This window comes from Aplosporella prunicola, assembly GCF_010093885.1.
Source record: "Aplosporella prunicola CBS 121167 unplaced genomic scaffold K452scaffold_5, whole genome shotgun sequence".
NCBI classification, from domain to species: Eukaryota; Fungi; Ascomycota; class Dothideomycetes; order Botryosphaeriales; family Aplosporellaceae; genus Aplosporella; species Aplosporella prunicola.
This window is the reverse complement of record NW_022983533.1, coordinates 752260-767711: the sequence shown is the minus strand read 5'-3', so window position 1 is coordinate 767711 and position 15452 is coordinate 752260. Positions and strand designations below refer to the sequence as shown.

Genomic DNA, 15452 nt, shown 5'->3' with positions numbered 1-15452 from the left:
TTCGTTCCTCTCCTCTCGCAGCCCGCTCGCCCGTTGCGCCCCAAGTCTGCAAGTTCCTGCGTCGTGAATATGGATCCCTCAAAAGTCGACATCCCGCTATTGAAGGACCTCACCATCGACAACATCACCGAGAACGTCCACCTGATAAACTCGGGATGCCCCGACCCGCGGCTGAAGTACATATTGGAGCGGCTGGTGACGCACGCGCACGACTTTGCGCGCGAGACGCGGCTGAGCACCGACGAGTGGATGACGGGCATCAAGTTCCTGACCGAGGTCGGCCAGATCTGTAGCGACGTGCGGCAGGTATGTACTCTTACAGCAGGCAGGGCAGACCAAGCCACGGAGGAGGAGCGCGCAGGCAAAGACCACGGCAGCTAACACACACGCGCGCGCGCAGGAATTTATCCTCCTGTCCGACATCATCGGCCTCTCGCTGCTGGTCGACAGCATCGACCACCCCAAACCACGCGCCAGCACCGAGGGCACGGTGCTAGGGCCCTTCCACACGCACGACGCCGAGAGCGAGGCCAACGGCAGCACCATCTCGCACGACCCGGACGGGGAGCCGTGTCTGGTGCTGTGCAGCGTCAAAGACACGGCGGGGAAGCCGCTCGACGCCGTCAAGGTCGACGTGTGGGAGACCGACTCCAAGGGCTTCTACGACGTCCAGTACGCCACGCGCGAAGGGCCCGATGGCCGCGCCGTCCTGCAAAGCGATGCCGACGGCGTTTTCTGGTTCAAGGCTATCGTCCCCGTCCCGTATCCTATTCCGCATGATGGGCCCGTGGGGAAGCTGCTCCGTGTGCTGAAGCGCCATCCGTATCGCCCTAGCCATATGCACTTCATGTTCGACAAGCCGGGCTACGACCACCTGATCACGTAGGTTTGGCCTGCTCCCTCTGCGTAGGCCAGAGCGTGTTGACTGACCCTGCTGCGCAGCGCGCTCTACCTCCGCAACGACCCCTACGAGACCTCCGACGCTGTCTTCGGCGTCAAGGAATCGCTGCTTGTGGACCTCGGCCGCGTCGACGCCGACCAAGCCCGTCGCTATGGCGTCAGCGAGGGCGCGAAGCTGCTGACGTATGACTTTGTGCTCGTGTCGGATGAGGAGGCGAAGCGCCTGCGCGAGAGCGAGGCCATGAAGGCAATGGAGGCGCTGGGCAGGCGCATGAAGTTGTATAATGGTCTGCCGGTTCCTGATGTCGATTAGAGGCCGCCTAACCAGCGCAGTTGGTTGAGGTTAATTGGCTTGGAAGAGGTGCTGATACTGCACGATGTGGGTGTTTGTTCTTGCAGTGTCAAGGCGGGAACTTGGTTGTTTTCGGATGCCCTGCTGCACGTCATTGCGCCGCGCGGAGCATAACACCAATAACACCAATTAAAAGTAAAACGTATCCTGGTAAGATCACCTGCCTGTTGCACTGACACTTCTCCGTGAGGCAAAATGTATCATGCGAAAACAAAAAAATGATGAGGACGAGACTCGAACTCGCGCGGGTTGCCCCACCAGGAATTAGTGTTAAGATAACCTTAACCTGGCGCCATAACCAACTCGGCCACCTCACCTTGTGATATTACGTAAGTTAACATTTATATCATATATACAAAGTTTTCAATCACCGAAAATCTACACCTTACACATGCAAAAATATGAAGAAGCCTGAGTGCAGTTACCGGCCTGCCGGGTTGTTTCATTCTTACCTATGAATACTTTCACGAGCGATTGCTATGCTGGACACAATTGGTAGAGCCCGCTGCCCAACCTCGCAAAGGGCCAGCGGAGCCTCGGCATACGGTCAACATGGACCCTCGGACCTAAACCCACCCTCGCACCGAACATCTTCCGTCTTATTGCCGCTTGAATCGTCCCATTACCACCACCAAGTCGTACATCCATCCACCCGCCGCAAGACTGGTTCTAGACGGTTTCTGATCCAGCAGATCAGTTGCTTTTGTGTTTTCGCATGCGCAATTTGTTGCTTCATAGTCTTGTCTCCACTCATGAGTTCCTTCCAAATACTTCGTCATCGCAAAACAGCCTTTGCTACCGTCTTGCGACCATTTGTGGACGGACGGTACGTGTACAGCCTCGGTGTAGATTTCCGATACTAACAAACCCCTTTAGCTTTGTGTCCCCGACGTCACGTGGCAGCGGGTGTCTGCGATACAAGTCTTCTGCTACCAGCGACCAGCGTAGTCTCGTATGTCTCCAATGCTATTTATTGCCTGGGTACAACAATGCTAAGTCGTCACAGGAATACTTGGACGAAAAAACAGTTGAAGTGGCTCGGAAAGTATTTGTAACCCGGTCTCCCAGGACTGTAAGACATTCCCTGCCAATATATCTTTTCCACCTGCTTACAATATCTTAACTTTGCGTGGCGCAACAGTACATCAACGTTCCACCACATATTAAGTTTCCTGCGAGGCCGGTTGTCGAGCCCAACGCAATCAAAGTGTGCATAGATGGCACTCCGGGCTATCCCTTGTCTCGCATGTGAGTAGTTCTGCAGTTTGATGCCGTTAAAACAAAAATGCTGATGATGCAAACAGTCCACCCATCCTCCTTCGGTAAGCAGTCAAGCGACCTCCCATCGCCATTTGTGGCTGATAGACCGCAGTGACCATTGTAAATGTCCCGAATGCGTACATCCAGTTACGAAGCAACGTCTCCTTGACACCTTTGCAGTAAGCTCCGCAATCTGATTTACGTTACGAGTACTGACCTACGTGCCGCTACCCGCCAATTTGAGCATAGAGTCTTGTGTTGATGAAGGCAAATCAGTCCGAGTCAATTGTGCGTACCTAGTTTATGATTATCACATGTAACATAATAGTTCCCTAACTTGCAACAGTCAGTGACGGCCACGTAAGCGAGTATAGCTATAACGCTCTCACCAGATTGAACTACAGGTCTCATCGAACGCATGACCGGGAAGGAGAATATCGGTATATTTACTCCACCCACTACTCGATGATAGACTAACGCAACGTCAGTCCCACTTTATGGGGCTCTTCCATCGCGGATTCCCCCCCTACCATATCATACAAGGACGTGATGCAGCGCCCTAAAGGATTGAAGTCGTGGATACATTTACTAGTAAGTTTTCGGAAACACTTTCCGATTATGCAATTGACGGTGCCGTCAGCGGAGGTTTGGATTCGCCTATGTCGACGGATGTCCGGTTACACCTGAGGCCACACAAGAGTTGCTTGAAAAAATAGCCTTTATCCGCAACACGCACTACGGTATGGTTGATACTATTGATGACAAGAATCAAAACTTATATCGGCGCAGGTGGATTTTGGGACTTCACGTCCGACCTGGCGTCAAAAGATACTGCGTACACAGACATCGCACTAGATGCGCACACGGACAACACCTACTTCTCCGACCCTGCCGGTCTGCAGATGTTCCATTTGCTTTCTCATACAGAAGGCGAGGGCGGAGAATCAATCCTCGTTGACGGTTTCAAAGCGGCTGATCAACTGTACAACGAGGATCGCACAGCGTTTGCTGTTCTCTGCACAGTCCCTGTCAACAGCCACGCCAGTGGCAACGAGGGTGTCAGGATTCAGCCATACAAGCCACTCCCTGTATTCATGCGCCATGGCAGGCGGCTCGTTCAGGTTAGGTGGAACAACTCGGACAGGGCCGGTATTGACTGCTCCTTTCAAGTCGCGGAGTTATGGTACGAAGCAGCCAGGTAAGATTGGTCTTCATTAAAAAATTGTAAGGTGTAGCGTTCATTGACACCTGAACACTAGGAAATGGAATGATATCTTGAAAAGACCCGAGAACGAGTATCGGGCACAGTTAGTGCCAGGGCGCGCACTAAGTATGTTTAATCCACTAACGGCCCCCAAAAGCATTCTGCTGACATGGTCCCCCTCAGTCTTCGACAACTGGCGCGTACTCCATGGTCGGACGGCGTTCACTGGAAAGAGACGGATGTGTGGTGGTTACAGTACGTAAAAGCACGGTGCCCTTTGCATTCGATTTACTGATCTATCACAGTCAACCGCGATGACTACATGTCGCGCTACAGATCAGAGTACAAAATAGCCGAGGACCCAATTTAAACATCGGTGCGTGAAGGCATCAGTTTGCTTCTGGGGCGCCAGAAGATGGACATGTCGAACCGGTACTTTGGGGGGCGGGCAAATGCCGGAGGGGATGGATAGATTATCCGGTGCAATTGTAGAACGGATTGAGAAAAGAACAATTGCACTACAAGTGAAACGACTAGTCCAAGGAAGTGTACCTCCGACTGTGTTGACATGATGTTGGTGGTGACGGATCGCCGCTAGTTAGCGCGCCAAGCCCGAGAGCTTCATGTGGCTATCGTCAGCGAGCTGTACCTTACAAACCTACACCAAGCTCATCCCACCACGCCCCCGACCTTTGTCGCACGCTTTCACATCCACCCACGGTCACCCAGACCTTGCCAAGCACTCTTACGTTAAAGCACACGATCCCTGATACCCGCACGCCGCAATGTCCACGCTCGAGGACCTCGACAACCTTGAGCGCGAAGGCAAGGAGGAGAGAAAGGATGAGGGCGACAAGGATGGCAAGAAGCCCAACCAGAATGGCGACTCCGAGATGAAGGACACGGCCGAGGAGTCGAAGGAGGAGGAGGACGTCCTGGATGCTGACATTCTCAACTCGAGCACGCGGGACATCCACTCCCGGCGGCGACTGCTCGAGAACGACATGCGCATCATGAAGAGCGAGTTCCAGCGGTTATCGCACGAGAAAGCGACGATGCTCGAGAAGATCAAGGACAACATGGACAAGATTGAGAACAACAGGTGCGTTGGCTCTAATGGCGGCGACGGCCGTTTGATGGAAACGCCCGCCGGTGCCTCCTCCGCACAGGTCAACTAGAGAGAGAGAGCTGACAAGCCATTCACAGACAACTACCGTACCTCGTCGGCAACGTTGTCGAAATCCTCGACCTCGACGTCGCGGCCGAAGCGGCCGAGGAGGGCGCCAACATCGACCTGGACGCCACCCGTGTCGGCAAGTCGGCGGTCATCAAGACGTCGACACGCCAGACCATCTTCCTTCCTCTGATCGGCCTGGTCGACCACGAGAAGCTGAAGCCGGGCGACCTCATCGGCGTCAACAAGGACTCGTACCTCGTTCTGGACACGCTTCCCGCCGAGTACGACAGCCGGGTCAAGGCGATGGAGGTGGACGAGAAGCCGACGGAGAAGTACACGGATGTCGGCGGTCTCGACAAGCAGATTGAAGAGCTTGTCGAGGCGATAGTATGGCCGATGAAGGAGGCCGAGCGGTTCAAGAAGATTGGCATCAAGGCGCCCAAGGGTAAGTCGTCGGCCCATGCCGCCCCGCTGTCAACCACACATACTGACTTTTTTACGTTTGACAGGTGCACTGATGTACGGACCTCCCGGTACGGGCAAGACGCTGCTGGCGCGTGCCTGCGCCGCCCAGACGGACGCCACGTTCCTGAAGCTGGCGGGCCCGCAACTGGTGCAGATGTTCATCGGAGACGGCGCGAAGCTGGTGCGCGACTGCTTCGCCCTGGCCAAGGAAAAGGCGCCGTCGATCATCTTCATCGACGAGCTGGACGCGGTGGGCACGAAGCGGTTCGACAGCGAGAAGTCGGGCGACCGCGAGGTGCAGCGGACGATGCTGGAGCTGCTGAACCAGCTGGACGGCTTCGCGTCGGACGACCGGGTCAAGGTGCTGGCGGCGACGAACCGCGTCGACGTGCTGGACCCGGCGCTGCTGCGCTCGGGCCGGCTGGACCGCAAGATCGAGTTCCCCCTGCCCAACGAGGAGGCGCGCGCGCAGATTCTGCGCATCCACTCGCGCAAGATGACGGTCGACGACAAGGTCAACTGGCCCGAGCTGGCGCGCTCCACGGACGAGTTTGGCGGCGCCCAGCTCAAGGCCGTGTGCGTCGAGGCGGGCATGATTGCGCTGCGCAGCGGGCAGAACAAGATTGTGCATGAGCACTATGTGGATGCCATTTTGGAGGTGCAGGCCAAGAAGAAGGAGACGATTAATATGTTTGCTTAGGTGTGTGCCGAGCAGACGCACGATGGGGAGTGCGAGACGAGAGGAGGGGAGTGTACATGGGCAGCAGTAATAGAGTCATAGGGGCTGCTGCGTGCTGCGGATGGATGGATCATGAGTGGAGGGGGATGGGGGAGGGGAGGGGAGTGAACGGACGGTGCTAGTTCACTACTAGCTAGATAGCTAGCTAGCTACAGAATCGATGCGTTGTTTGAATGTGTCGAGTGCGTGTAGTGCAAATTGTGGTCACTCGGCATTCGGCCCCTGAGATGGTATCAACATCAACATCAACACAGGATATGTAACCCACAACGCTCTCTCTTTCTCTTTCTCTCTCTCTCTCACACACTCTCTCTCACTCTCTCTCTTCCTCCACAAGCAGCACAAATCCATCCAACAGACACCAGAAATACACGAGCAAATCAAGTGAGTACCTAGTAACATTCCCAAGTAGGTACGGTACATACGACCACCACAATCACTCAATCAATCCAATCCAACACCCTCCCTCCCTTCATTCGCTATAACACAACATGCAATCCCATCTATCTATACCAACACCAAACGTAAACCACGCCAACCCCCCTACATTTCTTCCTCTTGCTCTATCTGTATCTGTATCTGTATCTGCATGCTGACGAATATGATGAACATGACGTGTATATCTGCTGTTTGCGTTGCAACCGTGGCGTGGCGGGGCGGGGCGTGTTGAATCGAGGCAAACAGAAAGAAGGAAGACGAAAGAGGCAAAAAGAAGAAGAAAGAAAGAAAGAAGCAAGAAAACAGAACATAGGTAACTCCACTCCGTCGCCATACCGTTTATATATATCGATCGTATCATGTCATGCAATGCAATGCAATGCATGTATCCACCCACCCAGCCAAGCAGCCAAACAGCCAAACAGCCAGCCATGAACGCCCCCGCCCCACAATCAATCAATCAATCAATCCACCCTACAACCGCAGCCACCGTCTACCCACCCCCACTCGCACCAGCACCGCCCCCTCCCCCCAGCCTAGGCGACACCATCGGCGCCTTCCCCCCACCATCACCGCCAGCACCGCCCAACCCGGGCGAAGGCAGCGGACTCAGCACAATGGCGCTGCGGTCCTTGCGGGGATCACTTCCCCGTTCCTTGCCCCTGCCTCTTTCCCTCTCATTCTCGCCATCATCCTCGCCCTCGCTATCACCGAAGCCTGACCTAGAGTCTGACGCCCAGCCTAGGCCCCTGTGCCCCTCCACCTGCACCTGCATCGACGGCCGCGGGCTGCTGGTCAGGAAATCCGCTATCTCGGCCGCCGAGGTGCCGGCGCGCGCGGCGTCGAACGCGAGCTCTGCCTCGTCGCGCGACGTTTGTTCGTTGTCTGGGGCGGTGCTTTTTGCTGTTGTTGATGTTGTTGTTGGGCCCGCGGGAGTGGGAGTGGATGTAGAAATAGAGGCAGACCCCGGCGCCGACGTGGGACCCGATACCGCGCGCTGCTGCTGCTGTTGCTGCTGCTGCCCCGTCTTCGCCCCCGCCCCCGCACTCGCACCCTTCTTCCCCCTCGGCGCAGGCGACAAGAACCGCTGAAAGTACCCTCCACCCCCATTGCTCCCACCACGACCCTCATCATCCGACGAGTCCTCGCCGCCCTCAAAATACGCATCGTCCCAATTCTCGCTGTCCTGCCTGCGCAGGCGCTGCGCCGCCAGTGCGGCATCGGCATCGCGCGGGGCAGCAGCCGCGCTGGACGGACTCAGCGTCAAGCCAGTCCCACGCTCCGCTTCCCTCAACGGCGCCAACTCGTCGGCCTCCTCGCGCAGCTCGACCTCGCCCCCTTCCCCCAACGGAGGCGTGCCCCGCGCCCGCTGCCCGCTGACCTCCTCGGCCCGGCCCGGCACGAGGGCGCGCTTGGCGCGGTCGCGCGCGGGCTCGCGCTCGTCGCGGGTGCGCGCCGTCCACGTGTCGGCAAAGTGCGTGTCGCACAGGTGCTGGATGACGGGCCAGCCGTAGGCGTTGGCGAACATGCGTCTTACGACGATGTTGTTGTGCGCGTCGGGCTCGAGGCGCACCAGCACCTTGCGCCACGAGAGGTCCTTGTGGTAGGAGCGCGCGATCTTCTCCTCGACGCGCATGCCGCTGCCGTCCGTCGCCGTGTGCGCCGTCTCGGCCGTCGACGTGCTGCCTACGCTGTGCTCGGAGAAGGAGCGCGCCATGCGGCCGGGCCGCTTGAGCGGTGGCGGGGGAATGTCTTCCGGGTGGTAGACGCGGTCGTGGAAGATTGTGCGCGAGCGCGTCGCCGGGTCGATGATCCAGCTCATGGGCGGGATCGGCGGGTTCAGAATGTCGCCCGCCATCTCGAAGAGCGTCGTCTTTGGCGGAGCGTTGTCGTTGTGCGCATCCTCTGTCGAAGAGTCACCTCGGGTTGCGGGCGGCCTACCGTGCTGCTGCTGCTGCTGCTCTTCTTCTGACGAGTGTGACCTACCCTCTTGCCCCTCGTCTCCCATGGCCATGAGTGTCTGGCTGCGCTTGTACATTCTCTTGTCCTTGGGCGTCGTCGTCGCCCCCTTTAGATAGTTGATGAACCCCGTGATCGGATTCGTATTCGAAGCACTGCTCTGGTTAGACGCGCCGGCCTTCTTCGGCGACGTCGCGCTCTGCACCGTCTCACGCTGATTGTCTGACAAAAACTGATGCGACTGGGGCTCGCTACTCGCCTGGGCCGTCTCGTCCTGGTTAACCGCGTCCTCGCCCGGCTGCGGCACCGTCGTCGACGGGCCCTCGCCAATCGGCGTTATGGGCGTGCTCGTCCCGCTGTCGTCGTTGTTTTGGTACATGTCGGGAATCGCCAGCCGCGACGGGTTCGGCGACGAGTTCTGTCCCGTCAGCTCCGCGAAGCCCCAGCTCGCCAGCGTGCCCACCAGCCCGTTCTCGCGCCGCGCCTTCTCCACGCGCCCCAGGCCCCGCCAGTCCAGGAAGAGCAGGCAGCTCGTGCGCAGCGGCACGATGCCATCATTGACCACGTTCGAGTAGACGGTGCGGTTGCGGAACATGCGTAGCACCTGGTGCGCCGGACCCGTCGGTAGGATCCGCAGCAGCGGCTTCGCGCCCGGGTCCTCCTGCTTCTGGTCCTTCTGCCCACCAAACCCGCTGACCATGGCCGCCCAGCCGTTCCGCGCCAGCGTCGGCGGCCGCCACGTCAAGCCCAGGTCTTGCCCGGTACGTCCGACGAGACCAAAGTCCAGCGCAAACTTGACGTACATCGGGTTCTCATTGCTCAGGCCCAGCAGCGGCGAAGCCAGGCAAATGAAGTTGACGGGCTTGATCTTGAGGAAAAACTCGGGCGAGTGCTTGTGGATGTAGGCCACGGCGTACGTCTGGACCAGGCCGCCGAGCGAATGCCCAACGAAGCTGATGCTCGTATACCGGTACGCCCGGGGCTTCTCCTCGGAGCCGGGACGGCTTTGGTGGACGCTGCTGCCCCCGTGCGCCGGTATGCCCTCGTCCTCGTCCTGTTTCGAGCCGGCAAAAGTATGCGACATTTTCTTCTTCAGCGTCTTCTTCACCGGCAGGAAGGGCTGGTCCGGATGCGTCAATTCCAAAATGTGCTTGGCGAGGCGCTTCCCTAGGTACTGGATGCCTCGTTCGGTGCGAACGGCATTGCCGCCGAAGCCTCTCACGATGACTTCTTCGTCATCCGAATCGTCGTCCTCGGCCGCGTCCTCGTCAATGTCCTCCTGCCCTCCAGAAAGCGGAGCGGTCGACGTGCCGGCGACATTGTCCGACTCTTCGGGCGCAGGCTTCCCTTTTCTTGCCGCTCTCTTCCTCTTCCTGGCATCCATCCGCGCTTGCGCTGCTGAGGCATCAATGCTCTCTTTTAAATAAAGCATGTCCGCTCCCAAATTGCTGTGCAAGCCATGCGTGATAATAACGACGTGGATATTCTTCTGCTTCTTGACCTTGTTCTCCTGCTGCGATTCTTTGCCAGTATGTCCGTCTTGTGACGCGCGCTCCGCGCCCTTGTCCTCGCCCTCATCCTCCCATTCCGGCAGCGCGGGCTTGTTCCAAAGACTCGTCGTGTCGTCGACAACGAGCTTGACAGCACGCGAATAGACGCCCTTTGGCTGCGAAGGGCGGCGGCCCTTGTGCTGGCCCTGCTGGTGATCCTGGACCTGGCCGTGTGTGGCCGCCGCGCCCGTCGCGACGCCGTACTCGACGGAGCGCTCGTCGCGGCCGACCAGAACCTCGAAGTTGACCGACGCCGAATTCGAGAACAGGATCTGCGAATGTATCTCGATTATCCAGGTAGCGCTCTTGGGTTGGCCGTCGTCGCTGGTGGCGGCGCGATTGCCGCCATGCTCGCGAATGTCCTCGGGGACGACGAGGGTGGTGGTGAAGGAGCCGCCGGCCTTGAGGTTCGGCTCAAAGTCCGGCACGCCGTCCTTTTTGGGATTTTCGACCTTGCGGTTCGGGTTGAAGGTCGAGGGGTAGGCGGCGACGTGCAGGGTGTAGGGCCCGTGGAGGTATGCGGCGCGCAGGGGGATGGCCGAAGTGTTGCGGACTTTGACACACAGGTGCTGGGGCGAAGGGAGGATGCGGTCTTCGGCGGGCGTGTAGGTCAGGGTGTAGCTTCATCTCATCAGGCATTGCGTTGCATTGGGTTGCGGCAGCGGGCGGACGGGCTTACCGGACAACCTCTCCCACCTTGACGCTTCCGGCCTGGTGCACGAGCAGCATCCTGCGCGCACTCTGCTGGGCCGCGAGCTTGTCCTTCCGCGACTTTGTGCAGTGCAGAAAGGGCGAAGCGGCTTGTTTGGCGCCCTTGTCGGGGGTTTGGGCGAGCTGGTAAGTCCTCGGAGGGAGCAGCATTCCGCTCACTCGGGGGGCAGCACTTTTGGGCTTACTGCTAGTGGCGGTGGTGGCGGCGGTGAAGTAATAATTATATCTATTTCCCGCTACTCCTACCTCTACTCCTGCTCCTATCCATTCACCTTTTGTGCTTCTGCAGGATCCGTCACGCGCCCCGTGTCAGCTAGCTCGCCTGCTCGATTGCGTCACATGCGCTGTCTTGTCGCGTCGCGCTTCAACTTTCTACAACTACGTGTCTCTCACCAGCTCCACCACCTGAGCCCTTTCCCGTCGCATCTCCACCCACCCAGATTTCTCCACCCGCACTATCTTCCCATCCACGCAGATCCGCCGCCAACGCGCCTCCTCTTCCGCGCCCTCGAAATCAATCCGCACCCCATCCACCGCCTCGTACCCCACGGCCGGCTCGTCGACGTGCTTGCCGCCCTGATACGCCAGACCCATGACGCGCATCACCTCGTCGCCCGCCATGGGCCCGAAATGCACCAGCCGCAACTCCCCGCCCAGCGGCGCCGACGACGGCGATATCATAAACGTCTTCTCCAGCCGTGACACCAGCGTCGCCAGCACGTAGGCATGCTCGCGCCGCTCCAGCGGCGTCCAGCTGTCCAGGCCCTCGCTCACCTTGAGCAGCGACACCTTGCCGCGATAGTGGTGCGGCTCGCCGCCGTCAGCTGGGTATAGCGCCTCTTTGGCTGCCATCTGGAACCGCTCCACGCCGTACTTGCGGTACTCGGCCGTGTCGCTGTCGGCGACCAAGCCGGCGTGCATGCCCCAGCTGCACACCACCGCGCCGTACACGATCGGCCTGCCGTCCAAGTCGCGCAGTGGCAATTCCTCTTCCCTGCTGCCCTCGTCGACCAGCAGCCGCGCGCCGGGCGAGAAGGTCGCCCGCAACAAAGGCAGGGCGGCGGTCTCTCCCCGCGCAAGCGTCGCTAGTCCCCATGTATTGTCGTCCGTCACGCCTGACGAGTGCGCCAGCGCGTTTCCCGTCCCCACGGGCAGCAGGGCGACAGCGGGCGGGACGAAGCGCTCACTCCGAGCACCCGCCAGCAAGCCGTTCGTGATGTCTAGGATGCCGCCATCGCCCGCCAGGACAATAATGCGCTGGGTCACGCCGTCGTTGGCGGCGGGGAGGAAGATGTCGCGCGTCAGCTCGGTGACGGTATTTGCGGACCGGGTGCGGTGGACGGCGTAGTCGAGGTCCTCTTGCAGGCCAAGCGCGCGCAGTAGCGGCACGAGCGCGTCGTTGTAGAATTGCTCGGCGAGGCAGGTGCCGGACTTGGTAGAGACGACGACATGGATGCCGGCGTCGGGGGTCGCGACGGGCTTCTGGCGGAGGAGGTTGTCGGCGACAAAGGCGGGGGGCAGGTTGCGGGCGCGGGCAGACTTGAAGGCGGGCAGGGCTTGGGCGTCGGTTGGCGCGTCGACGTACAGCAGCGCGTGCTCGTCGCCGTCGGCAATGCAGGCGATGATGCTCTGGCCGTCGATGGCCTCGGTGGAGCCGTTCGCGCGGTACCGCAGCCCGAGCTCTCCGCGGCCACCGGCATAGGTGAAGTCGACGGCGGCGCCGTCAAACTGGCCCTCACAGGCGCTAGGCTCGGAATGCAAAAGCGACATGGAAAGACAAAGTGAATGGAAAGAGAGTAGGCAAGTGTAAATTGCCGGATAAGCAACCAATCACGTGCATCGCGGGGCAATGCAGTCAGCCCCGCCGTCGATGCAGCCGCTGTGCAACAACGAGCAGCTGAGCAACGCCTCCCTGCCGCCATGTAGGGACAAGCAGAGATCTAGACAAACAACCTACGCTTCCCCGCGGCCGAGGAGGCCGAGGTGGCCGGCGGCCCCTTGCCCGTCCGAGCCAAGCGGGCCGCCGGCGGCCATGTGCTCGTCTGCCCGCCGATAAGTACCTCCATCCATCACAGCAGCCTCCTGCCCATCTCGCTGCCTTTCTGAGCGCTTTCTTTTTTCCTTCTATTTCTGTCTTGAGCCCGTCCGTCTGTCTGCCCGCTTTGAAGAAAGAACTACTCTTTTAATTTTGTCGTCATTGATCTTCGCCTCCACCCCTAGTCGGCTACTTGTAAGACACCCCCAAGATGCCAGCGACAGCCGTCACCCCGCCCGAAGCAGCCGCCGCCCGCCCCATCTCCAAGGCCCTCTACGTCGGCCCCTTTGTGCACAGCGTCTCACTGCAGGACCTCGACATCTGCGCCACCGGCGCCATCGGCGTCGATGAGAACGGCATCATTGCCTTTGTCGAGCGGGACGTCCAGAATTCTGATGCTGCTGCCGCACAGCTCCTCGGTGCAAAGGGAGGGGACTGGCCCGGCGCGCGCGTCGTCCGCATCCGGCACGCGGCTGGCTTCTTCTTCCCCGGCTTCATAGGTGCGTGGCTTACCTGCATACTGCCTAATCTGACCTACCCACCTACCTCGTGATTTGCTCCATCAATCTACAATACGTGTACACCGACTAACCAAGCAACAGACACGCACATCCACGCCTCACAATACCCCAACGCCGGCCTCTTCGGCACGAGCACCCTCCTCGACTGGCTAACAACCTACACCTTCCCCGCCGAATCCTCGCTCTCGTCGCTCCCCCTCGCCCATCGCGTCTACTCGCGCTGCGTCGCCCGTACCCTCAGCCACGGCACCACCACGGCAGCCTACTACGCGACGATCCACGTGCCGGCCACCGCACTGCTCGCCCGGCTCTGCCTCGCCGCCGGCCAGCGCGCCTTCGTCGGCCGCGTCTGCATGGACGCCCCCGCCCCGCGCTGCCCAGACTGGTACCGCGACGCCGACAGCGCCGCCGCGCTCGCAGCCACGCACGACGCCATCGCCGCCGTGCAAGCACTAGACGCCGGCCGCGGCCTTGTCGCCCCGATCCTGACGCCCCGCTTTGCGCCCGCGTGCGAGCGCGACACCCTCGCCGCACTGGGGCAGCTGCTGCAGCGCTCGCCGGGCCTGCTGGCGCAGACGCACGTGGCCGAGAACGCGGGCGAGATTGCGTGGGTGAAGGAATTGTTTCCCGAGGCGGCGCACTACGTCGACGTATATGGGCGGGCGGGGCTGCTGGGGCCGCGCACCGTGCTCGCGCACGCAGTGCACGTTTCTGCGGAGGAGCGGGCGGAGCTGGCGCGCACGGGGACAAAGGTCGCGCATTGTCCGGCGAGCAATACGGCGCTGGGGTCTGGGGCTGCGGGGGTGAGGAGGCTGCTGGATGCGGGCGTGACGGTGGGGCTGGGGACCGATGTTAGTGCTGGGGCAAGCGTGAGCGTGTTGGAGGCTGTGAGGCATGCGGTTTGGGCGTCGCGGCATCGTGCGATTATGGATGCGGAGGAGGTGGCGAGTGGAGCGAGCGGTGCAAGCAAAGAGAGCAGCGGCAAACAAAACGGCCACACCGAAACCGACAGCAGCAGCTGCTGCAACGGCAACGGCAACGCCGACCCCGACCGCGCCAAGCTCACGCACGCCGAAGCGCTGTACCTCGCGACGCGGGGCGGGGCCGCCGTGCTCTCGCTCGCCGACAAGGTGGGCGGGTTCGCGGTGGGCATGGAGTGGGATGCGCAGATGGTGGGGCTGAATGCCCTTGCCTCTAGCCCTACAACCACAGAAGGGGAGATGGGGGGGGTGGGGGATACAGGAGATCTTGATATACCCGTCGACGTCTTCGGCACCGAGTCGCTGGCCGACTGCGTCGCGAAGTGGGTGTATGGTGGCGATGAGCGGAACACGCTCGCGGTGTGGGTGCGGGGGAGGGCGGTGCGCGTTAGGCAGGGGGTTGTTGTCTGAGCGAGCTAATAGCGAGCGAGGAGGGGAGGGAGGGGTGTGGGTGTGGGTGTGTGGAAAAGGGTCTAGGGTTTTAGATGGTGTAGATGCACGCATGCATGCCCGACTTTAGGTAGTAAACGACCTATGTACGCCCTCAAAGCGCGCACAACCTAAAGTACGTCTCAACCGGCTGGGAGGTTGTCATGACGCCTGAAATGTTCATCCTTGATTTCGGAATCCGTTGTGGACAAGCTTCTTGTGTTTGCCTTCACGATCCACCTCGATTCATCTGTCTTCGATGTAGTTTAGTTGGTGAAACATCCTAGGTGGTGATCACCATCAGCATCATCATGCCCGTGGGGACCAGCATCATCCGGAACGCTTGCTGTCCACGGACAACAACATGACAGCCAGTCGAAGATGAACGTCTTCGCCCGAAAGACCATCCATCCACCACAACGATAACGGGAACGTTCGACGTCCTTCCTGGTAGGCGGCAGAAAGCAGAAAGCACGGCAACGGTCGGTATACGAGGGCGTAGAACTCTGCGCGGCGGTTGCTGTGCTGCTGCTGCTGCTGCTGTGTTGTGGTCTTTGGTACCATATATAGGTGCCGTACCGGACGGGCAGGCCAAGTCAAGCCGGTGGCTCGTGTAGGTGGCAGTCGGTCAGTGACTGGCTTGGCTTGGCTGTGCTTGGCTGGTTGGTGTGGTACGAAGCACTGTGCCTAGTAAGCGTCCCGGATGGATGTCCCAGTGTTGCTTTTTTTTTT

At 59.8% G+C, this 15452-nt stretch overlaps 6 protein-coding genes and 1 non-coding gene across 7 annotated transcripts; 4 read left to right on the top strand and 3 right to left on the bottom strand.

Annotated features, from left to right (window-relative positions):
- Window positions 1-69: 69 nt before the first annotated feature.
- On the top strand, window positions 70-1213 carry K452DRAFT_295670 (uncharacterized protein; the record flags this gene model as incomplete). The annotated part of the gene is made up of 3 exons (XM_033541843.1): window positions 70-306; window positions 401-882; window positions 943-1213. 3 exons carry the CDS (start codon window positions 70-72, stop codon window positions 1211-1213), a joined length of 990 nt encoding a protein of 329 aa, XP_033400839.1.
- Window positions 1214-1471: 258 nt separating this feature from the next.
- K452DRAFT_t35 lies at window positions 1472-1569 on the bottom strand. The gene has a single exon. It is a non-coding gene; the product is annotated as a tRNA-Leu (tRNA).
- A 304-nt stretch (window positions 1570-1873) lies between these two features.
- Window positions 1874-4250, top strand: K452DRAFT_316235 (uncharacterized protein). Its single transcript, XM_033543946.1, has 14 exons — window positions 1874-2078; window positions 2129-2204; window positions 2259-2324; window positions 2394-2500; window positions 2557-2574; window positions 2625-2691; window positions 2740-2800; window positions 2859-2952; window positions 3001-3103; window positions 3153-3252; window positions 3302-3710; window positions 3772-3842; window positions 3900-3971; window positions 4022-4250. The coding sequence occupies exons 1-14, from the start codon at window positions 2005-2007 to the stop codon at window positions 4084-4086; spliced, it is 1383 nt and encodes a 460-aa protein (XP_033400838.1). The 5' UTR covers window positions 1874-2004; the 3' UTR covers window positions 4087-4250.
- A 129-nt stretch (window positions 4251-4379) lies between these two features.
- K452DRAFT_265765 (uncharacterized protein) lies at window positions 4380-6262 on the top strand. Its single transcript, XM_033538764.1, has 3 exons — window positions 4380-4818; window positions 4923-5338; window positions 5403-6262. Exons 1-3 carry the CDS (start codon window positions 4502-4504, stop codon window positions 6056-6058), a joined length of 1389 nt encoding a protein of 462 aa, XP_033400837.1. The 5' UTR covers window positions 4380-4501; the 3' UTR covers window positions 6059-6262.
- A 766-nt stretch (window positions 6263-7028) lies between these two features.
- On the bottom strand, window positions 7029-10905 carry K452DRAFT_295667 (uncharacterized protein; the record flags this gene model as incomplete). The annotated part of the gene is made up of 2 exons (XM_033541842.1): window positions 7029-10665; window positions 10724-10905. 2 exons carry the CDS (start codon window positions 10903-10905, stop codon window positions 7029-7031), a joined length of 3819 nt encoding a protein of 1272 aa, XP_033400836.1.
- Window positions 10906-10978: 73 nt separating this feature from the next.
- Window positions 10979-12528, bottom strand: K452DRAFT_284513 (uncharacterized protein; the record flags this gene model as incomplete). Its single annotated transcript, XM_033539951.1, has 1 exon — window positions 10979-12528. One exon carries the CDS (start codon window positions 12523-12525, stop codon window positions 11134-11136), a length of 1392 nt encoding a protein of 463 aa, XP_033400835.1. The 3' UTR covers window positions 10979-11133.
- A 190-nt stretch (window positions 12529-12718) lies between these two features.
- K452DRAFT_265757 (uncharacterized protein) lies at window positions 12719-14916 on the top strand. Its single transcript, XM_033538763.1, has 2 exons — window positions 12719-13290; window positions 13393-14916. The coding sequence occupies exons 1-2, from the start codon at window positions 13002-13004 to the stop codon at window positions 14700-14702; spliced, it is 1599 nt and encodes a 532-aa protein (XP_033400834.1). The 5' UTR covers window positions 12719-13001; the 3' UTR covers window positions 14703-14916.
- The last annotated feature ends 536 nt before the right edge of the window (window positions 14917-15452 follow it).

Excerpts from the sequence above, each read along its gene's own strand:
- K452DRAFT_265757 (XM_033538763.1), top strand. The coding sequence starts at position 13,002 with ATGCCAGCGACAGCCGTCACCCCGCCCGAAGCAGCCGCCGCCCGCCCC. Across the intron at positions 13,291-13,392 it reads CTTCTTCCCCGGCTTCATAG|ACACGCACATCCACGCCTCA; the intron begins GTGCGTGGCTTA and ends ACCAAGCAACAG.
- K452DRAFT_265765 (XM_033538764.1), top strand. The coding sequence starts at position 4,502 with ATGTCCACGCTCGAGGACCTCGACAACCTTGAGCGCGAAGGCAAGGAG. Across the intron at positions 4,819-4,922 it reads GACAAGATTGAGAACAACAG|ACAACTACCGTACCTCGTCG; the intron begins GTGCGTTGGCTC and ends AGCCATTCACAG. Across the intron at positions 5,339-5,402 it reads TGGCATCAAGGCGCCCAAGG|GTGCACTGATGTACGGACCT; the intron begins GTAAGTCGTCGG and ends TACGTTTGACAG.
- K452DRAFT_316235 (XM_033543946.1), top strand. The coding sequence starts at position 2,005 with ATGAGTTCCTTCCAAATACTTCGTCATCGCAAAACAGCCTTTGCTACC. Across the intron at positions 2,079-2,128 it reads CGACCATTTGTGGACGGACG|CTTTGTGTCCCCGACGTCAC; the intron begins GTACGTGTACAG and ends AAACCCCTTTAG. Across the intron at positions 3,253-3,301 it reads TATCCGCAACACGCACTACG|GTGGATTTTGGGACTTCACG; the intron begins GTATGGTTGATA and ends ATATCGGCGCAG.